General features: G+C 32.2%; 1 protein-coding gene across 8 annotated transcripts in view; it reads right to left on the reverse strand.

The window, feature by feature from the left end:
* The window catches only part of VPS13B (vacuolar protein sorting 13 homolog B), a 737,914-nt gene that overhangs the window by 310,459 nt on the left and 402,966 nt on the right, over positions 1-24,489 (reverse strand). For all 8 annotated transcript variants that reach the window (XM_074316465.1, XM_019757646.2, XM_019757649.2 and 5 more), the window contains exon 30: positions 19,509-19,620. In XM_074316465.1, coding sequence (XP_074172566.1) covers positions 19,509-19,620 — 112 coding nt within the window. The remainder of the gene's footprint in view (positions 1-19,508; positions 19,621-24,489) is intronic.

Raw genomic sequence — 24,489 nt, forward strand, 5'->3', positions numbered from 1 at the left:
TACAAGATGAAACAAATGCAGACGCTACATTAATATATTAAGACTATATAAACATTCAATGAGTTCTTCCTTTATATTTTAAATGTGCCATATATGTCTTTACCTTCAGAAATATTAAAAAAATCAATCAGTTAGTATACTTTAAGTATAATTACAAAGATGATTAAATTATGTTCCATGAGGGTAAAGACAATATTTTTATTACCAGTATAGAACCTACATCTAGCAAATAGCTGGTAAGTAGTAAGCATTCACAAACATTTTTGAGGAAATAAATAAATGACACAATAAGACTCTTTTTATTACATAAGGATGAAAGATAACTTGTTATTTCAATATTATAGAAAGAGCCTGTCTGGCAGCTAGTACATGCCTGCAGTCTTAGTCAAATTAATGTGTGAATGATATACTATATCCAACACTAGCACTGAAAGAGAGACAAACAACAAATACTAAAATTATCCGTATATGCATATGAAGAGATGATTAAACTGGTTCCTCAGATAAACAAAATAACCCCGAACACACACACACACCATAGTAGAGCACATATTTCTTAGTGCTGAATGACTAACAGGTGAGCTAATGATATCATATTAAAAATAAGTTTTAAAAGTTTAAATAGATCCAAAAAACAAATATAAAAGTCATAGAAAAGATGAATATAAAAGAATAAAGAATCTAATTTCATATATTTCATTCTAAATAAATACGGAAAAACCCTGAAAGTTTAAAATATCTGACAACAAAGATATAATGGACATAAAACTGCCATTTTTTCCTACTTTTTAAAACTGCAATTACGGACTTCAAATTAGTCTTAAAAAATCTAGAAGATATCCATAAATAAAAGCAAGAGAAACAACTTCTTACAGACAGGTAACTACCTTTGAAAATTTGGTGTGTAACCATCTAGGCTATTCATATGTAAACGTGTACATAAATAAGATCATACTATACATGTGGTTTTAAAACCCATTTGTTCACTTAACAAATACCTCAATTACATTTCAAGTTAATCTAATAGGCACACATATTATCCTTGTGGTGGTTGCTTAGAATTTCACTGCATGAATATATACTATTTTTGTATTAACCAATCCTCTACAGTTGAACATTTAGATTATCAAACCTTTGCCACTATATATAATCAGCTACTGCTGCTCATTTTTGTTTAAAAAACAGCCGAAATCTATAGCACTTGAGCACTTTACTATTTCTGAATATGTGATCTTAGAATAGTGAAGAATATGTGGAATCATCAGCTCTGTTTCATTAAAGGTATATAATATTGCTGATAGTGATTGTGTCAATACTTACTGCCTGTAAGACACACACCCAGGGAAACTATATTATAAAGCTAGTTTCTGTACTGAACTTTATATGCCCATAGGAGATTGTGAAGCAAGTTCTGATTTAAAAACCAGGTATCTGAGGTAAAATGAGGAAACCTAAAGCGCATCTACCTACAGTAATGTTAGTATTAGCAGCCTCTCACACTGATTCATTTCTTTCATGAGAATCATAGTCTCTAGGAGGATTATCCAATTATGAAAACATAAATACTTTAACGAAAATGGGAGGTGGTTATTAAAAAACAGTATCCTTAATTATAATAGTGCTGCTAGATATAGTAAATGACCGTATATATTAAGGAAGGTTGAACTGTAAGGCCCTGGACCACACCAGGGTCACAACTGGGAGCAGAACAGTGATCAACATATAAAAGCCACGGAACACATGAAAGGAATTACAGTACATCACACATCAAACATTTTGGCCTGGTGCTTCCTTCCTCTAATCCTACTGGCAGGAAATGCCCTACATATCCTTTGAGGTGACCAGACACATTTAAAAGTAGTCTCTTCTTAAAAAAGCTCTTGGAAACTGCGATTTTCTCCAAAGAGGAGAGGAACTTCTGCTCAGCACGGCTGCACTACATTTCTACTTGCAGCACAAGAACTGGAGCTCCACTGCTGAGGTATTGTCACTGCATAACGGAATTTCTTCTGCAGAGGGTTAAAAAGGTATAGAAAAGAAACCTGGAAAATATGTTTTCACATTGCATGTGATATGCTATTGGGCAAATTCACCCAGAAATGTTACAGATTTTACTATTTTATTATATATATGAAAATAAAGTTAAATATTATATAAGGAAACATGTTTTGGCCTACATCACTTTTTAAGCTAGCTTTTCACCAAAAAGAATATACTTATGGCACTAAGGATAAATATTAAAAGAATCTCTTTTTAATATACAGAAACTTAACCTGGAAAATGTACAAATGATTTTGGCACACTATTCAAAATGAAGGCAGCTAAATTTCTGAGGACGAATATTTTCAAATAAAATAACATGAAGTTGGAAAAAAATAGTGAGAGATTCAGATTGAAATGTAACTTTCCCAGAGGGTTATCTATTGTGGTATGAACTATACTATAAAAAAAAAAAAAATACTTGACCTTGATTTTGGTGTTTCATGCAATAGGATAAATACGTTTACAGAATAATTTCAAACTGTTTATCAGAATGACAGGATATTAAGTCATTACTGTATATTTCATTACATCTACTCCATCACCAAAACGAACAAATGACATTGCAATTCTCTAACTCCATGTATGTTATTTTTTCCCTAGTTTTTGGATAATTCTTAAAGTTTAGTGGTACTATACCTCAGTTTTATCAGGTGTTCTTTAAAATCACCTGGAAATACTGAGGTTGTGTTTCACTGAACGTGAGCTTCGGGATATCTATTCAGGACTTAAATGACTGGGAATGTACGCAATGCCAAAGACATGCTGTCCACAGTGTGTTTGATAAGCTGACATGGGACAGGAATTCCTTTCACTGTTGTGTCAGTTTATCAAACCCATACCTGGATGACAGTCGATTCAGTTAGAGCACACTGGAATCCTGGAACACAAAGCATTATTTCCCTTTCGAGAAGCTATATATTCTATGATGTATAAATGTCACATACATATATATATGACAATTTGCACTAAATAACTGTAACAGTAAATATTCAGAGAAATTGGTTAAAAAGCTCACATTAGAATCAAAGTTATTAGGGTGAACCCTATGAATTTCTCTACTGAATACAGATGTTTATTAATAAAATTTTTAATCTTTATATACAGTTTTTATTTTTCCTTATATTCATTAATGATTTACATGGAAAATGTCACAGTGGAAAAATATACTATTTGATACTAAGGTATAACCAACTGAAGTTAAAAATTATGCTTTAATTCTGATCAAAATCATTTATATTTTGGATTGTAAGATTTGACATTGGCTCAGAAACCATGTCAAGCAGACTTACAGATGATAAATTATGTTGCAAAAAAAAGTTTTCACAACTTAAAAATTCATTTTAACATTTAGTTATGTCAAAACTAATCTACTCGGTTGGACTGAAATGAGGAAGATTTGTGGGTGCTGGTAACATGGCTATGTACACATGTAAAAGTTCATCGAGCTGCATACGAATGACTAATACACTTTTCTGTATGTAAGTTACAACTCAATAAAAATACTTTAAAGATATGAAAAAAGTACAAATCAGAAAAAATTTGCTACGTGCTTATTTTGTGTTTATCTATTTTTGAAATCACATGAGTGTTTTTCATTACCTTTGTCAATGTGGAATGCTATTCTGGTATCTAGTTTTTACTCAAAGCTGAATGTTAGAAATGATGGGCAAGAATGTATTTCAGATGGAGGAAATACCTGTCTTCAGCACAGAGGACACATGGTCTCCAAACAGAGGATAAATATTTCTAGTACATAAAACAGGTAAAACTGTACTGTTTATTTTAAGACAGTGAACTCAGTGAATACAGAATAAGACATAAAAATAAGTATGCATATTTAGTAGTTATTGTTTAAATTATACTTTAGAAAATAATAATTTACTTCATCTAAGGTAAGAATTACAAGGATTTTTCGAATAGTAGCACCTTATTAGTGATTAGCATGTGCTTTTACACATTGTGTATAGGTAATTTATTATTAAATTAATAGAAGTATTTATACTCAACTAATAATACATATTAAATGAATGCACAGATGCCTGCTTCCTAACCTGCTTTTTAATTAGCTTCTATATTTATAAAGGAGATAAGAAGGACTTGGATGAAAACAGACCCTAGTCAACAAAGAGTAAAATGGGTTTTCCTCAGATTGCAATTACAAAGCCAACACTGCAGCGGTTCACATTTACAAGCTCCTTAACTCAAAGCTGATCAAAGACAGATCTACCTACCTACCTACCTACCATCATATATTTCTCCTATTTAATCCTTTTAGGATGATGACTAGGGTAGATTATATAAATAAATATAAGAATAAACAGGCTACTCTTTAGGTACAATAGTCAATCTTTGCTATTAATGGGGAAAAAATGTAATCCATCCTTTACATCAGACACATAGAAAGTAGCACAATGGTTCACTATTTTTTAGGAGCTGTGTTATATGTTAATGGTTCTGGTGACCAGACATCATATTTCAGAAACTCTGGAGATTTACCTTAAGGGACAATATGATTTCTCGCATTTGTCTTTAAGTACAAAGTTGTTTAGATAATAATTTCACATGATAATGTTAGTGCCTCAATGAAAATACACAATCAGGAATGCATAAGATATTACATATCCAGCATAATTTACATAACCGAAATGTATTAGAAAGAAGTATAAGATAGATTTTCCAAGTTCATAATAAAAACTGCAATGCTAATCCAAATATACTATATTATTCTGTAGCTTCTTTCCAACATGAATTTCTAAAGTATCAATAAAAAAGGGTTAATACATTTAATATCACATTCCAAAATTTATGACAGTAGAACTGATAGTCATTTTCAACACTGTTATTGAGGTAGCTTTTGGCAGCAAATAGAAACATATTCATGGAAACCTACATCCTGCTACAGGAAGCCACAAAAGACGCAGTTACTTTGGTGAGGGCCAAGTATAAATCCAAAGCCTTCACACTAGATCAGCTGAAGAACACGAAAAGGACTAAAAGTCTGCCAGTAGTATTTTCAAACAAAGCTTTTAGGCAAGTTACTCTAAATACCTACTATCCCAATCTCTCTGATTTGCTAAAAGGGAGTTATTTGAAACCAAGACTAAACATTATAGGATTAGGAACATAACGTCACTAGATATGAAAAATACCTTGCCAAAAACCAACACAATAGTTATTTTGGGAACATTTAGATAGAAAGAAAATTAGGAAGAAATGAAAGGTTGTGAGGCAAACTGCACAGTTTTGTGGAGATTTTTAGAATTTAAATTTTACAATGTATCTGAGAACTACAGTGCAGTTAAAGTGGACGTTAAACAAGGTTTAAGACAAACCATAAAGACATATAGAGGAGAAATGCCATACTTTGAGCAGTATCTTCATCAGGAATAAACCAAGGTTATTACTAATATTTGCAGAAAAAGAATAATTTTCATGTTTTAACCAAAGATAATTGTTTATAAAGTATACATGCGTAATTGTTAATGATATTAAGCTCATCTATGAAAGGATGCTAATCTCATCTATGAATTTCTATTCGTCATATGCTTACATTATTCATTTATTATTTGGGTCTATGTATATTGTTTAAGTATACATGTAAAACAAGATAAAAATTAAGTTAATCTCAAGCATGAATTTCACGGGTCACATCAATTTAATGTTAGTTCACATTGGGAAGATTAACCTTTGAGAAGTCAGGATAACTATTAGCAGTTAAAAAATTACAAAAGGATATTGCCAAGATTTTAATGTATGAAACAATTCTGTTGCCTGCAAATGTCTACATCTCGGATTACATCAAGGTCTGTTTGTTTAAAATCTTAAATAAGATACTTTATTCCTGATTTTGGTAAATTATGATTTAAAAAAAATCTCAGTAAATCAATTATACATTAAAGTAGTAAAAACTTAAGAAACATTATATAGTAGTTCAAAAAATTCTGCTTAGTTTTGACAAGCTTCCAGTTAAAAAATGTGCTTTTTTTTTTTGTTGAACATTTATGTTACTGAACTATTAGCCATAAAGTGATTTTTTATAATGAAAGATAAACAGTCTCATCAACTATGTAAGAATAAAGCATGTTTTTTCCACTGTTCCTGTGATTGGTGGTATCTCATCAGGCTCATTGTGAGAATTGAAGAACAACCACGATTGCAAAAGTTGCCCATAAAAAAAGCAATAAACAAAGGGGAAACAAATTCTGTATATAATGCGGGAAAAATGCTCCTAATGCAAGTCTTCTAAGAGTGAAAATGAATCAGCTCCCCTAACTTTTGTAATTTTTTAAAGTTAAAATTTCATGAATTAAAACTACCACAAATAGGCTACACCTGTCAGAAGCCTCGTTTATAAAATATGTCATTAAAAACTTTGCCAAAATTACCATGGATTTTTCATATAATTCTTGTAAACAATTTTTAAGAGAATGAAATTCTGTATGGAGAAAAACTGAAACCCAATACTAGAATCAAGTCTATTAAATACTGAATGCACTAAAAAGGATTAGCAAATGTCTGCAAAAAAGAAATGGCAGAAAAATTCAACAACTGACAAAGTTTTTAAAGAGCTATGGGATAAATTAGTCACAGATAAAATCCCAGAAGGGACATCAGAAGACCCACAAGTATTTATGGCATGAACCAAAAGCTGTATGCAGAAGTTCACAAATGTCCAATTACAAGAAGGATATATAGTTCTCTCAAGTAAAAGATGAAAGTTAAGAAACTTTATAATTAAAAGTACAACAAAAGAAAAAAGTTCTGTTTTGAGTATTTTAAAATTCCTTTAACAAATAAAATATTTTGGAATAAGGTATGAAGTGAATGTTACATACAATTACTGGTTTGTTTTTTTCAAATCTTTTACAGTAGGTCTTAAAAAGAGTTTTTGAATTTTTAGACAGTACAACAGAGCAATAAATAGGGAGTCAACATATAATCTTAAATGGCTTCCAAATTTATATATCTAATTCTGTAAGTATTTTCAGATATGTAGCTTAAACACAATATTTCTCAATTGCACATGATTAGGGAAAAAAAGTCCAAGTTACTAGAAATCTTCATGACATGCTTTGAATTAAGCTTTGATATAATTTTGGTGGACTAAAAATACATGTGAACAAATAGTACGCAGTTGTTTTAAAATTTAAAAATCAGTATTTTTAAACACAATTTAGAGAAAAATAATGATATATAAGAATACTCTGGGAAGAAGAGAATAATATAACAAGGAAAAAAAAGTTTTAATTTATCTGTTTTTCTTTCATTAACTTTGAGATAAAACTAGAGTAATAACTAAATTATACTAAAGTAAAAATATAAATTTTTAAATACTTGTTTTATAATGATTTAAAATATCTCATGAAATACAATGCACAAAAATATAGAGTTTATTAATCAGACAAATCTATGGTTAATATTTATATCTGGTCATGATTCACTTCAAAGTTCATAATAGATGTGAGAAAAAACTTGATGACAATCAAAATCATTAGCTAGGGAGCCATTTTATGTAGATCTAATCCAGTAGTAAGTACGACTTAATTGAAAATTCTCTTAAAATAGATTGTATGTTCATAGGTAATTCCCTGAAGGACCAAAGAACTCAAACACTATAGTTATAAGAGTTTTCACTATAAATTATGTCTCTAATATCTATACTATTAAGTCCATCCAACCTGGGATGTTTTAGGGAACTTAAGGAAAATGCAAAATTGGTACCTAATGGTATTGTCAATTTAGTCACTCAATAAGAATTTTGTTGGGAGAAAAAAAAAAAAGAAGGAAAAAGAAACTAACATCAAAACAATAATAAAATTTAATGGGATATAAATGTGAAACTTCAAAAAAAGTTTCAAACTTAATATTATATACTAGTTAAATATGTTAGTTAAATAAAAGCCAGTCTGTTTTACATGAAACTGAGTTACAGGCAACAAGATGTACTGGTAAAGAGCATGTGCAATGGAAACTGGTTCTGTCACGTTTTTATGTGTGATCCAGGAGAAATTATTTAATGTCTAAGCCTCCTTTTTTTTTTGTCTCTAAAACACATACAATCATAATATCTGACTCATGGTTATTGTGAGGCAAGCATTGCATTGATAGCATGAAGTAGAATCCTTGACACAAAGGAAGCTCTCAATGGATGTTACTGTTGCTACTACTAGTAAATACTATTCTATTACAATTGTAGAAAGTAGGTCAGACATTGGTATAAAGGCCAAAGAAAGAGGAAATTATTTCTAAGTGAAATGATTATGGAAGGTTTCAAAAAGAGAATTTAAGTGAGACATTAAAAGACAGATGTGATTCTTAAGAATTTTTTTTTAATTAATAAGGCTGAACACAAAAGAAAAAGATTTTTAAAGGATCCCAAACCTAACCAATGTAATTTTTATAACAAAAACTCCTTGAAAAGCTGAAGTGGAAGAAGCTATATTTCAAGAAAGTTGAAAATGTATCCATAAACATATTAAGCATTATTGGGTAAACTATATTTAATTTGATATTTAATTTGAACAAGTGTCACATGAAAGAAAGCAATTAGTGGTAAGATTTGAAGTGTAGGTTGAAGTCAGACCATGGAAGACTATGCATGCTGGGTTAAAAGACAGGGATTTTGTCATGTTAAAAATTGAGCACTATGACAGATAATGAACAGAGCTGCTATCATCAAGTAATGTTTCAAAGTGGTACATTAAAGCCAAATGCCTACAGTATTTTAATTCTCTCAGTAGTGAATTGTGAATCACTTGGCCTTTGAAATTCACATGGTAACAAAGAACATTTTAGCTATAATAATTTCAGTTTCTTATTGGTACTGACATGTTTGTTCTTTAAAGACCACCATAGTAGCTATTTCACTGAAGGAATAACTCAGTTTTTCTTTTAAAGTTTCTTGGGTATAATAATGTTTTGAAGTCTGGAATGTCTGGGTCACAACATATTCTACAAAAACTTTAAGTTTTAATGAAGCTTTTTAATAATGGAGACTATTTCGTTGGTTAGAAACAAAAAATAATCCTGAGTCCTTTCATCTATGCTGTCTAAAACAGCTACTCAAACACAGGCAAGTATTTCTGCAAATGATGACAATGAAGGATGCCCACACTATATTACTAAGTTAAAACAAACACAAGTTGCAGAACACTATGTAGAGTACAATCCTATTATTTAAGAAAATCTCTCTCTCTCTCTCTCTCTCTCTCTCTCTCTCTCTCTGTCAGACACATACACGGTCTAAAAGAGAGTCAACCTAAGTATTGACAATGGTCGCAGAGGAAGGACTTAGCACTCAGAGTAAGCCCTGGTAAGAAGAGGAATTTCATTTTCTATGGCCACACCAGGGTTATTTAATTAAAAAAAAAAAAAAGGAACATCACTACCCATTTATTTATAAAATGGTAGAATAGGCTTATTAATAGATTAAAAATAAAGGTAGATTTGCTATAAAAAGTACCATTCTACCAATTATAAATTATTTTTTAATTCTTATTTTAACTTTTCATATTATAATCTGATAACAAGTTGACTGAATAATGATAAACTAAATTGTAAACAATATTTTTTAAACTTGAAATATAAAAAGAATTTTAAAAACACCATTAAAATGTACAGAAAAAGTGATGCATTTACTTAAATAGACTCAGAAACAAATAGAGCTCATAGGTCTCTTCCTGCGGCTATTTCTAAAAGGAAAAATATTTGAATAGAATGGAAGAACACTTTTCTCTATTCCTTCCTGTGAAAACTACAAATCTGGATGGAACTTCTGGAATCATTTTTTCATCTTACAATAATTTTCAAAAGATGCAGGACAGAATGTTGTAAGGACTCTTACAATAAAAATGGGACCACACAAAAAAGTTTAGGGTGCCAGTTCATATCTTCTGATTTTGCTTATTTCATCAGTGTGGGCATTGTGGAAGGTGTTGTAGACAAAGTATGAATTATGATATCAAATCTATCAGAATTTCACAATGCAATTTCATTAGCTCAAATGTTGTTGTTGAGGTCTAGTTCCATGAAGGGATGTACATAAATTCTAGTCAAAAATATATACCAATCATTGGTGTCTAGTACATGGTAGGCATTCAGTAAATATCTATTGAATAACTGAAATAATAAATCAATGTATATTTAATTAATTAATTAAAGTAATTAATGAATGTATGCATACATGCAATGGAATAGCATAAATGTCTCAAGATCCCTACTGTTCCAATGACTGATATAGAGCTATTTATTCTACTTCTCATATTAAATCTATTTTCAGAAAATAATTTGACACAATGAAAATCAAGTCAAACTACTTATCACTGAAAGGTTTAAAAAAGTCTTCGGAAGCAGAAATAATATAAATCCAGTGTAATTTTCCTATAGCAGTTATACTGTGAACTGGCCTAAGGTCCTGATTGAGACCTATTTCCATTTTTAATAGAAGCAACCATAAACACTACAGTTAATGAGCTAGAGATGATGTACCAGCATTTGTAAATACAAAGTTTCTAAAAAATAGACAAATAATTTATATAAGAGAAGAGTAACCAAATTTATTAAATTCTTAATATCTTTAAGTTACAAACATATTTAAACATTTTAATTTTACTTCATAATAATCCCTATTTTATTTTAATTTCCTTAAATCAGCCTATGAAGGAACACTTTCAGCACAGGTAATTTCTTTTTTCATCTGCCTTTATAACCTTTTACTTTTAATTGTTTCTCTGCTTCTCTTTTTTAGCTTGACAGAAGAACGTGAATCATCTCTCAAGAAAAAAGGTTGGTAAGATAAAGGAAAAACTATCAGGCTAGACTACGCTTCAGATCTATGGTGTAAGTCAGGGAAATGGCTGAACACATCATAGAACAGGAGAATCCCAGCTGAAAGCAAAGTGGGAAATCATCTTGTCCAGGAATCAGCAGTTGTAAGTTAGGTAGATAGATCACTAGCAAAGAGGAGGCAGGTAAAGAGGGTGGAGGGCTAAGGGAGGGGGTCATGAAGATATACCTAACAGCACAGCATGAACACTGAATAAATAATATGTTATATACGTGCTGCTGTGATCAGATGCTTTGGAGAGTAATAAACTACAAATTCACATAAAGTCTAAGTTAATAAAAGTTTCTGAATTATAGATTCCAAAAGTTAACTGCTATCAACTGAAAGTCTGAAAATTTTGAAGTTAAAGACTGTACTGAGGGTGATCTTGTTAGGGAGTAGGAAAGTCTGAGAAAGGAAAATGCTCACTTTTTGTCATAGAGCCTTTCACAATGTTTGAATGTGTAGCATTAAAAATTACTAGGATTCATTAAAATATTTTTTTAAATCCTCTCAAAGCAAACCACTGCTTTAATCGGCTCAACAAAGTGTGGTCCTTGAAGCAGCATATCAGAATCACCCAGTATCAAGGTCACACACAATCAACTCAGGACCTTGGTAACAACGTGGAAATTCGGGCTTCATCCCACACCTCCCAAGTCAAAACCTGCATTTTAACAAGATCCCCAGGTGATTTGTAGGCACATTAAGTTTAAGAAGCACTGGTGTAATCCAACATAAATCAAAAGCCACTCTAAGTTTTCTATGTTGCTTTCTTTTCTTTCTCTTTTTTTTTTTTAATGGAGGGTGCAGCTCACAGTGGCCCATGTAGGGATCAAACTGGCAACCTTGGTGTTATCAGCACCACGTTCTAACCAACCGAGCTAACCGGCTACCCTCTATGTGGCTTTCTTGATCAGCCTTCGCAACATCAGTGATAGGTAGCTCACTACCTCCTGAGATAGTCAACATTTTCAAAAGTAAACTCATCTCCATCTGCCCAACCCCCAAACCAAATCCTCCCAGTTTTCCTTCCCTCAGTTAATTTCATACTTCTAGTTGCTTAGGTCACGCAACTGAATTATCCTAATCTCTTTTGTCTCAAATCCCATGTATAATCGATCTGCAACTTCTCTTGCCTTTACCTTTAAAGTATCTTCAGAATCTGACCACTTCTCACCACGACCACAGCCATTACCCTAGGCCAACCCACCATCATCTCCTACCAAGATCAATGCAAGTCATAAAAACTTGCCCTTCTCTGCCCGCAGTCTATTTTCACGTGTTGGCCTGAATTATCTGCTTAAATATAAATGAAATCACTTCCCTGCTCAAACCATCGGAGGACTTCTCATTTGATGAAAAAAATCAACACTCAATAATCAAAAGAACTTCGTATCATATACTCTGTTAACTCAAATAGTGGAAATAATCCTTAACACAACTCCTTTAGCGATCAATAGCAATCTTCCATTTGTTTCACCGAACTATGACTCTCTTCGTTTTTAAATGTGTATTTTACCTCTTTTTAAACGTGTATCTTTAGTTCCTGCTGGCAATCCCTTCATTTTTTTCTGCAGGTAGTGACTCGGTAAACAATGAAAGCATTATTTTAAAATTCTGCCTATGTAAATTATTTTCCCTCAGAACTACATCTCACTCAGAATAACAGCCAATCCCTCACAAATGTCTGTAAGGCTTCTCCGTAATGTCTCTTACCTCACAGCCCACTACATTCCACCTGGCACATAACTGCTTCAGCTGCCACAGGCTTCTTTTGCACACTCCTGCTCAGGACCCTTTTGTTTTCTCCCTGAGGCGTCCTCTCGGATTAGAACTTGCTTTCCACCTCATTCCCAATTCCTATCTTCTCCCTGTTGCATTGCCTGCCTAACACTTAACAATATTCTAATATACCAGAATAATTTATTAATTTCTAATGGTCTCTCCCCCTCATTAAAAGCACGCTCCATAAATGCAGGGGTTTTTCTCTGTCTTATTCATTAATGTACACCCAATTCCTAGAATAGTGCCTGATGCACAGTACGCTCCCAATAAACATTTGTTAAGTAATGACTAGTTAATGAATAGCTCCATTTATTATCAGATTTTTATAATTTGAAAGATCAAAAGGGATTGAATATATGGTGATAGAACAACTGACTCTGGGTGGTGAGCACACAATGTAATGTATAGATGATGTATTACAGAATTGTACACTTGAAACTTATGTAACTTTACTAACATTGAAACCCCAATAAACTTTAATTAAAAAAAAATTTTCATTCTATTGAATTCTAATTGCTGTTATTGTAATATACATGAATTTAATGATCCTAGGTCTATTCTTAGCTTCAGAAAGAATGAAGCTATGCCTTCTGACACGATAGGCCTAGTATTTGAAGAATGGTTCCATGTCCCCTAGAAGTTTTCTCTTCTTCAGATTTAAGGTCTTCAGTTACTTTAGTCTTATTGTTGTTCCTTCATAGACTATATGTATTTTTTATACTGGCTGCATTTAAGGTTTTTCTCTTTATTACTTTTTAATAATCAAATTGACAAGCTGTATTATAAATAGAGGCTTCTCCTATCCTAGACCTTGAAACCTGTGTTGGGAGAGGCAGGTCCTGTTGCATTCTCTCCTGCTTAGCATCCCCCCGCAGCCTACCAGGGAGGAGTTTCTTTCTCTTTGATTTTCAGTAATTTGACCGTGTTGTTCTTAGATGTAATTTTCTTTGCACTTACTTTGTTTGGATTGAAAATAGGGTACTGAGCTTCTTGAATCTGCTGATTAATGACTGTTATTAATTTCAGAAAAGTCTCAAGGGCTATTTCTTTAATTTTTCTTTTAGTTCCATTCTTTCTGTCTTCTACTCCTTGTACTGTCATTACACATGTTAGACCGTTGACAGCGCCCCACGTTTTCCAGTTTGCTTTCTTTTTCTTGTTTGTTTCTTTTCTGTTCTTTTTTTCCATCTCTGTGCTTCAGTTTGGATAATTTCTATTCAGTAATATCTAAGTTCACTAATCCTATCTTCTGCTTGTCTATCTGCTGTTATGGCTATCCAATGAGTCCTGAATTTTAGGTACTGTATTAGTCAATTTTAGAATGTGTTTTAAATAGAGCTCATGTCTATGAATTCCTCCATCTTTCAACATTTTCCTTTAAAATATTTGAAATAACAGTTATTTCAAATTCTTATCTACTAATTCCAACATCTCAGCCATCTGGGATCATTTTCTACTAGCTAAATTTTCTCCTGATAATGGGTCAAATATTCCTGCTTCTTTGATATCTTACAATTTTTTGACTATGTATCAGGCATGTATAAAAGACTAAGGAATGAAAAGTCAATGTTATGTTCTCCCAGAGAAGGCATACCTATTCCTTCCAGGCAGAATGGGAAAGGGGTAGATAATTTAAATCCAGTCAGGAATTGAACTAGGTTGGACTTGATTTGCAACTTCAAGCTCAATTTACCTGTGGTTTCAAATGTCTCAAGGGCAAGATTTACACTGTTTGTTGTAGTGTTGCACTGTTCAATAAAAATATAATGCAAACCACAAATGTGAGCCACCTATATAAATTAAAATTTGTTAGTAGTCCCCTTGAAAAAAGGTTTTAAAAAAACAGTGGAAAATATAGTAATAATATACTTAACTCAATATATCTAAAATATTGTCATCACAATGTATTGTATAATCGATGTAAAGATTTTAATGAGATGTTTTCTTTGTTTTCTTTTTAATTCATCAAAATCTTGTATATATATTTGATATTTGCAAAACATCTCAATTTGGACTAGCCACATTTCAAAAAGAGAATAGCCACATGTAGTTAGTGGCTATTAAATTGAACAGTGAGTGAATCTCTACCATGGCTTTGTCTTCTAAGGGAAGTGAAACTGAGAAACTCAAATTCTTTCGGCCAGCTTCCGCTTCCCCAACCAACACTGATAAAGCACTGTGGAGGACTGACTATGTGTTTGGTTCTCCTCCAGATTCCGTTGTGTCACTGTAGCCTACATGACTGATAAATTTCCCTTGATTTCTTCTTCCCACAAAAATATCCCTCTGCTTATAGTCAGACAATGCAAACAATTCCAGAGCTGAAAAGAGCACCCAGTATCCACTCACATAAGAAGGGTATTTCTCTCTGGAATTTGACACCTCTGCAGCATTTTGTGACGTCAATCTTTGACATATATATTTAAAAATCAGCTTTACTGAGATACAATTGACATCCCATAAAATTTACCTTTTTGAGGTGTACAATTTGGTGTTTTTTTTGTATATTCTCATTGTGCTCACTATACATCATTCATTGTACAAGTACTCACTACATCTCATTGTACATCGCTACTACCTAATTTCAGAATATTTTTATCACCCCCAAAACAAATCCAATACCCATTAGCAGTCATTCCTCTCTCCTCTCTTAGCAACCACTATTCTACTTTCCGTCTCTATGAATTTGTTGATTCTGGACATTTCATGTAAAAGGAATCATGTAATACTGACTGTTTGTGTCTGGTTTCTTTCAGTTTGCAATGTTCCAAGGTTGATCCACGCTGTATACTTAATTATTTTCTATGGCAGAATACTATTCTACTGTATGACTATATCACATTTTGATTAGCCATTTATCAGTTGATGAACCATTAGGAAGTTTCTACTTTTTGGCTATTACGTATACTGCTGCTACAAACACTGGTGCATGTGCTTTTATGTGGATATATGTTTTCAATTCTCTTGGGTACATACCTAGGAACAGAATTGCTGCACAGCAGCTGCACCATTTTACATTCCCACTAGAAATGTATGAGGGTTCCAGTTTCTCCACATCTGTTATCTTTTTTAGTACAGCAAATTCTAGTGTGTATAGTTTTGACTTGCATTTCCCTGACTAATTGGGTCAAAAATCTTCACATGCGCTTACTGGCCATGTCTCTATCTTCTTTGAATATATATCTTTTCAAATTCTTGGCCCATTTTTAAAATTGGGTTGTTCTTCTATTATTGAGTTGTAAAAGTCCTTTACATATTTTGATTATATTTCTCTTATCACATACTGGATTTGAAAATATTTTCTCACATTATGTAGATTGTCACTTTCTTATCAGATTCATTTGCAGCACAAAAGTTTATAATTTTGATAAAGTCCAATTTATCTATTTTTTCTTTTGTCTCTTGTACTTTTGCATCACTTTAAAGAAACCCTTATCTTGTCCAAGATCACAAAAATTTACTCCAATGTTTTCTTCTATAAGTTTCAGAATTTCAGCTCTTATATTAGGTGTCTGATTCACTTTGAATTAATTTATGTGTATGATGTCAGCTAAGGGTCCAGCTTCACATAGATATCCAACAGTCTGAGCACCATTTGTTGAAAAGATGATTCTTTACCAATAAATTATCTTGGGTCCTTCATCAAAAAGCAATTGATAGTAAACGTGACAGTTTATTTCTTGATCTCTGTTTTTATTAAATTTATTAGGGTGACATTGGTTAGTAAAATTACATAGGTTTCAAACGCACAATTCTCTAATACATCATTTATATATTGCATTGTGTGTTTGCCACCCAAAGTCAATCTTCCTTCTGTCACTATATATTTGACCATTAAACTGTTGTCTGTATCTATGAGTTTTTGTTCGTTTGTTGATTTCATGTTTATATCCCACATATGAGTGAAATCATATGGTTCTTCACTTTTTCTGATTTATTGTGCTTAGCATGATTCTCAATTCTATTCATTGATTTATTTGTCTATCCTCATGCCAGTATGCCACTGCCTTGATTACTATTGTTTTGTCATAAATTTTAAAATCAGGAAGTGTGAGTCTTCCAACTTTGTTGTTCTTTTCCAAGATTGTTTTGGCTATTCTGTGTCCCTTGAATTTCCATATCAATAATTTCCATATGAATTTTAGGATCGGCTTGTCAATTTCTGCACAGGAGGTAAGTTGGAATTTGAGCTGAGATTATACTGAATCTGTAGAGGATTTTGAGAAGTATTGGCATCTAACAATATTAAGTATTCCGATCTATGAACATTGGCTACAACTCCATGTATTCAGATCTTCTTTAGTTTCTTTCAACAATGTTTTGTAGTTTTCAGGGTGTAAGTTTCATACTACTTTTCGTAAATCTATTTGTAAGTATTCAATTTTTTGATGCTATTATAAATAAAATTGTTTCCTTAATTTCACTTTTAGATTGTTCACTGTTACTGTGAATTGAGTTTTATATTTGATCTTTATTTTGTAATCTTGCTGAACTTGTTTATTTGCTCAATAGTTTTTCAGTGGTTGCTTAAAATTTTCTATATATGTAACATCATGTCATCTGACGAAAGTCATAGTTTTATTTCTTCCTTAAAATCTGAGTGCATTTTTCCCCCCATTTCTTGCCTAACTCCCCTGGCTAGAACCTCCAGTATACGAGTAACACCAAATAGAAGCAGTGAGAACAGATATCCTTGTCTTGTCCTGATCTTAAGGGGAAAGTATCCAGTCTTTCACCATCAACTGTGTTAGCTGTGGGATTTAACAGATTCCAATTATCAGGTTGAGGAAGTTAGAAAACTCAAGACAAAAAGAATAAACACAAAGAGCAGAGTAAAAGAAAGAGGAAGTAAAAACATATGGAAAGGGAGCAGGACAGTGAAATGACTAAATAATATAATCAGAGGGAGAGACTAAATGTTAGAAAAAAGAATTCTAAAAGAATTCTGAAAGGAATGCATAAGAAATAGATTCCGAAATACTCTGTCATTAGATAAGTATATACTTTTGGCAAAACATGTAAAAATTCTGTGTGCCTTGGTTTTGTCAATTGTATAAAGAAAGTAAGGGCATTTACTTCATAAACATCAAGTACCTACTATGTATTTTTCTGTACCTATTTTTATGTATCTTGATGTTCTAAAGAGTTAATATACTTTTTTACACTTACTTTTACTTTTTGGCATTATATTTCTATATTCTATAAAATAAATCAAACAGGGAAGTAGTGAAACAGGGAAGAAAATGAGATAGGGAAAGAAGATAGAAAAGAAAAATATAGAAAAAGTAAAAAAATGAAGGAAGGTAAGAAAAAAATCAGTTATGAGGAAAGCAAGCCAAGTAAATAAGGAGAGAGACAAAAAAGAAAATTCAAGAAGGAAAAAGGTAAGGAAGCAACAACAGCAGGAATATGAAAGCCACATCTTCCCAAATAACTGCTGAAGAGCCAGAAAGTGTACATGGTAGAGGAGAAAAAGAAGTACCTCAGGAGTTCTCTTTATTGATGGTGATAAGGTCTTTTAATATGAAACATGTTTCACCAAAAGTAAAGTAGGAGCCTCTTTGAGGACCACATACTTCTGAAGTGAAAAGAAAAGATAAATATACCTGAAAGAATTTCTAACTGTTAGAAAATTAAATTATTTTCATCCAGAAAGGATTCTACTGTAGTCTTTTCCATAGATACTGAAGGAATCAAAAAATGTGAGTTGTGATCTTGGCTCTATCATTTGACTAGAGACAACGACACTTCTGATCTTCAGCTTCCTAATCTATAAATAAGGAATTTCTATTAGACTAATTCCTAAAGACTCCTTCAGTTCTGACATCATAAGACTTTATTTTATATAAGCTAGCAAATAAAAATTTATTTAAGAGATGAATACTACCAACTACCAAAAAAAAAAGGAAGAAAAAAAAAAAAACAAGAAAGAGAGCGTGATATATAATTTAAAGGAAAAAAATATCATTTCAAATATCAAAAATTTGAGAAAAATAAAATCCTCACGTCCACTTAAAGTAGCTATCACCCTCTAGGTGGTAAATGTATTACAAAAATCAGAATCTTTTCCTAGTAGTAACATTTATTGGAGAACAGTAGGAATTTATTTTCCAAAAGAGTGAGACTACAACATCTGAAAAACAGACCAGAGGGAAGACTAAGACACTTGTTCATCTGTATTTCTGCGACTTTTCTCACTTGGTTTATTTGCAACTGTACTTTTATGTCTGGCAGCCATGCCAACTTCAGTACGAATGATATATTATTTTTATCATGTTGATTACATATGTTCACCAGTTTAGTTGTCCATATATGCTTGGTGTGGTTTGCAAATACTCGGTGACAAAATCCAGAGCATGGCATTTCCACAGAAAGTGTTTACTATGAAATTTCTCCTTAGAAGTTTGCTTTTCTTTACAGCTTTGATCCATATGACATCCACAGTCGTACATTTCAAATAATGGCTTACAGTTAAATTAAGAAATGCTTCAATTTGATACAACATGACTATAGTAGGATGTGGTAGTCCTAGAGAGGACCTCATTTTCTTATGTGAGTAGAGATTGGGTCAAATTTAAAGTCTGCTAAAATTTTCCAAACTGCGCTTCTTCAGTTTTATGGTGACTTGGTACTTACATTCTGTTATTCATCAACACTTCACAGAAATACTTGATTTGTCTGAATGAATTTAAAAACCCACAACTGAAGAAAATCAGAAAAACCTGGTTTTAAATATCAAAAGGTCCTGAATGAAAAGTATTTCTACAGGCCACACTAAGCAAGTTTTATTGATCAGTGTACTTCTTTGCAGGAAGAAACTGTTGCAAAATTGAACATAAGAAAACACACTTACTGGTAAATATCTTTCCTGAGGACAGATCTGCCAAGGGGATTGTCAGCCTGGGGAGCCATAGCAACCGAGCCAATCTTCAAAACCATGGTGTCTTCTTTTGCTGCCTGATTAACTGTAACAAAAGAAACAGAGTTTGAGGTATACAGTGGATCATAGCTTCATGTGTAAGGAGAAATCTTTGAGTAAAAGGGTAGAGATACACTGAAATAAACCCAAAATGCGGACAACAAAAAAATTATGCTTAAAAAAAAAAATTTGATGCTTTTCTTAGCTATTTCTTTTATATCCCACTAACTGTTTTTTTTCTATACAGAATTAAAATGGTGATTAAAAAAAACTCCACGCCAACATTAAAACATGTAATATTAAACATATATAAGCAGTACTAAAGCAGTATATTTATGTAGTTCTTTCCCAAGTGATTTTCAGCACTTGGCTTTTTAACATTGCATTGTTGTCTACAAATATATTAAAGGATACCATAAAGTTAGTAACAAATTCTCAAAGCCATTTCAATTCCCATGATTAATAATAAACACACAAACAAACACACTCACAAAGGTACAGCACTGTTATTAGCTGTAAAATGTCACAAAATCTAAAAGAAATATAATGGCTGCAATGCTGAAGAAAGGAAAAAAAAAACAAGTGCTTATATATGAGGACATTTCAACTTGTTATTCTAGACACTTTTTAATTTTAATAATTACTACTGTGAAATTGCTTGAGAAATAGTAATTTAACACCTATGTAATAGTTCTACCTCCTAATGGAAACTAAAACTAAGGTAAGTATCTCAGAAAACTATAAAAGGTAAAAAGATGTATCAATTCTGATTCTTTCTTTTATGCTGAATAAAATAATATTTTACCATATGGTCTCATCATACATAGTTCAACAATTTTTCTATAAATCCCCAACTAATTCAATGTCTTTTCTCAGGACTGTTTGAAATGGATAAGGGTTCTTGATGGCCTTATTAATTTATATTAAATTTTACTCCCTTTATTTCCAACAGATTATTCTACTGTAGTAGCTGTTTAAAAATTATTTGAAAATGTTTAAAAATTGTTAACTATGTACAACTTTCTGGTTTTGAAGAAAATATATATTAAAACTCATAATTTCTCTCAAAGAACTATCATGGAACAGAAAAGGACTGGCTGCAAGACCTCAGGAATATCCTGAACAGAACATGCCAGCAAAGGCATACAATCCATATTTCCCAAACTGTGGTGCTCAAAGAATGCAAAAGCTAAGAGATTAGTTCCAGCTGCTTCAGCAGTACGCTTGGTATGGTCTGACTTAGATTAGTCTAAAAAAGAAAATCAGAATTAACAAAATCAGAAAAAGTAAGAAGAAAGATGTTAGGTGAGGGAAAGAAGGAAACAGAGTAAGATGTACATAAAGGGAGTGGCAAATGGAAGGAGACTGGAGGGAAGAAGAACAGCAATAGGGAGAAAAAGAGATGAGCTATCATAATACATATTAGCATACGGATACCACCAAACAGACAGTACTTTTAAATGCCACAGCAAAAAGATCTAACAGGAAACCACTTCTCATGCAGCTGGAGAATTTTCAAATGACTAGAGGTCTGTCTTTATTATAGGTCCTTATACTATGAACATTGTTTACATTTCACAGATCTTGCATTTTACGCCAAGCTTATCAAACAGTCCCATGTGGGTAAAACCTCTGATTAAGCAGAAGGCATCAATTAAAACAATAAATAGTAAGCCTTCAGAATAGACCATACCACAAAAGTGCAATTAGTGTACTTGCTAACTGTTCTTCCAGGCTATAGATATGACCCACCATATGAAAGTCTAAAATGTAATAGAAACACTGCAGTAAATGAGGTACATATGGAAGAAAAATGACGTACTTGGTGTTACATACAAAGCCAGATCCAAGAGCAGAATTCTGTTTCTGTTAGAGCCAAAAGTGTTCTCACTAGATTATACTGACTATGAAGTTATAATAAAAAAAAAGCACTTAATACAAATCATCCACAAACTAAACTAAAATAATCAATTTTATTATAGAAAGTATTCGCTTATCAAAACGTATCTTTGAGATACAAGAAAAAATAACAAAAATATGTATTTATACAAGAAAGTGCTTTGAGTCACTTCTTTAGTTACTTTATAGTTGGAAAAAATAAGCTTCCCTTTTTTGGTTTATTTCACCTGCATTTAATAGTTGGACCATATGAGGAAATGTTCCCTCTAGAAGCATTTCAACATGAAAATGAATGCCTTCCTTCTTTGCTTTAACTGTATTTTTAAAAATTGAGCCTCATAAGGAACTACTAACTCTAAAAGGCTCATACTAGATCCAAAAACAGCCCTCTATTCTGAAATAAATAGCTTAAGCTGGAAGTCAAACACCTGTAGATTCGGAATCTTGATAATAATTGTACATAATGCAAACAATATTCAAGTTGAAAACCAGACTTTCAATACCACTTCTTCAAATAAAATATTGCAACATTAAATATATTTTTCTTATCATTACTGAATTTTACACATGAACTATTAAAAGCTTTTATATTCAATGTAACATGAAATGTAACTCAAAGATTTTATCTTTTCTTGGGGCAAGAGAGGTGTATTGGAAAAGAAAAGGCTATGAACAACTCTGAAATTGTGAGCTTGTGTAAGTAACCAAAAACTTAAATAAAGAGCAGAATTTGCATGCAATTGTCAGATAACAGTAAGACTTGCTTATAACTAAGTTTTCTTAACTGTAACATGAAATAAAAGTGTTTTGGAGATCAACTTTCCTTTAAGATTCTCAACACAAACTCAATACAGTTAAACATCTAAAGTCTCAATAGTATTTGAACTTGCCACTGTGCAGTAATGTACTTATAAAGCCATAACTAATGACAGCCCTACACAAAGCTTTCAGGAAAGGGTTTTATTAGTTTTTTGCTATATTTGCAGTTGAAGACAGAAAGAAGATTCAATAAATATGTAACCTTATGACTGTCATGTATATTAATGGCAAATACAGTTGCATCTTGTTTACCAATCATTTCTAACATATAGGTGCAAACTGTTTGGAGATATTTTTTATAAAATAGTTTCTGCTGAGAAGTATGATATAGCACCATTTAGCTCTGCTACCACACTCATTAAGACATAATTTATACATACATTTTCAATTTAATTAATTTGTCAAATATATTACTCAAGCAAACTACTTTTTAAAGCCATTCTGGAGTAAAAAGAATACTATGCTCTTAACTCTTACTAGATCTTGCTAGAGTCATTACTTAAATGACTATTACTTAAATATTCTATTAGAATATTTATTTCTAATAGAAATAGTTTCAAGCATATTTTCCTTATTTAGTCACATCATATCTTTTAAAATAGATTAGAAACACTCAATACTCATACGAAATGTACATTTAAAAATTTGTCTACAAGTTAAGATGGTTTAAATGCTAAATTTCATATGTAGTTTTCTGCAATAAATTTTCTTATTCATGGGTGGTGATCATCTGAATTAAGGGCAGCAACAATAAAAGACAAAGTATCAAAAAATCTAACATAGTATAATGTGCCAAAACCTTTAAAACTTTGTCATGCATTTTTACATTTGTATTTTATGGATAGGCACATATTCTGGCAACTTACAACATCTCAGAGAGATATTTAGATATACATATAGACATAGACACGTAGACAGACACACACACACACACACACACACACACACACACACACACACACACAGAAGCAGAGGGCAAAAGTCCAAAAATGAAAAGATGTATGCACTATTTCATCTTTTCTTATGGCAGAGTAGTAGTCCATTGTACATATATATCACATCTTCTTTACCAAATCATCTATCAGAGGACACTTTGGTTGTTTCTTGGTCACAATGAACATGTATATCTTTACAGATAAATGTTTTCACATTTTTTGGGTACATACCCAGGAAAGAGATTGCTGGCTCATATGGTAATTCTATTCTTAATTTTTTGAGGACCCTCCACACTGCCTTCCACAGCAGCTACACCAATCTGAATTCCCACCAACAGTGTATGAGGGTTCCTTTTTCTCCACAGCCTCTCCAACACTTATTACTCTTTGTCTTGTTGATGATAGCCATTCTAACTGGGGTGAGATACTATCTCGTGGTTTTTATTTGCTTTTACCTGATGATTAGTGATGTTGAGCATTTTTTCATATGTCTATTGGCCATTTGTATGTCCACTTTGGAGAAATGTCTCTTCAAGTCCTCTGCCCATTTTTTAATTGGATTGTTTTTTCTGTTGTTGAGTTGTATGAGTTCCTTATGTATTTTTGATATTAGCCCCTCATCGGAAGCGTTGTTTGCAAGTATCTTCTCCCACTGGGTTGGTTGCTTCTTTATTTTGTTGATAGTTTCTTTTGCTGTGCGGAAGCTTTTTAGTTTGATATAGTCCCATTCACTCATTTTAGCTTTTCCTTCCCTTGTCTTTGGAGTCAAATTCATAAAATGCTCTTTGAACCCAAGGTCCATAAGTTTAGTACCTATGTTTTCTTCTATGCAGTTTATTGTTTCAGGTTTATGTTTAGGTCTTTGATGCATTTCAAGTTAATTTTGGTACATGGTGACAGATGGCAGTGTAGTTTCATTGTTTTGCACATGGCTATCCAATTCTCCCAGCACCATTTATTGAAGAGGCTGTCTTTTCTCCATTGCATGTTTTTGGCTCCTTTGTCAAAAATTATCTGTCCATATTTATGTGGATTTATTTCTGGTTTCTCAAGTCTATTCCATTGGTCTTTGTGTCTGTTTTTCTGCCAATACCATACTGTTTTGATTATTGTAGCCCTGTAGTACAAGCTGAAGTCAGGGAATGTGATACCTCCAGCATTGTTCTTTTTTCTCAGGATTGCTTTGGCTATTCGGGGTCTTTTGTGGTTTAGTACAAATCTGATGATTTCATGTTCTATTTCTTTAAAATATGCCATTGGGA

This window comes from Rhinolophus sinicus, linkage group LG12 (genome assembly GCF_036562045.2).
Source record: "Rhinolophus sinicus isolate RSC01 linkage group LG12, ASM3656204v1, whole genome shotgun sequence".
Lineage (NCBI taxonomy): Eukaryota > Metazoa > Chordata > Mammalia > Chiroptera > Rhinolophidae > Rhinolophus > Rhinolophus sinicus.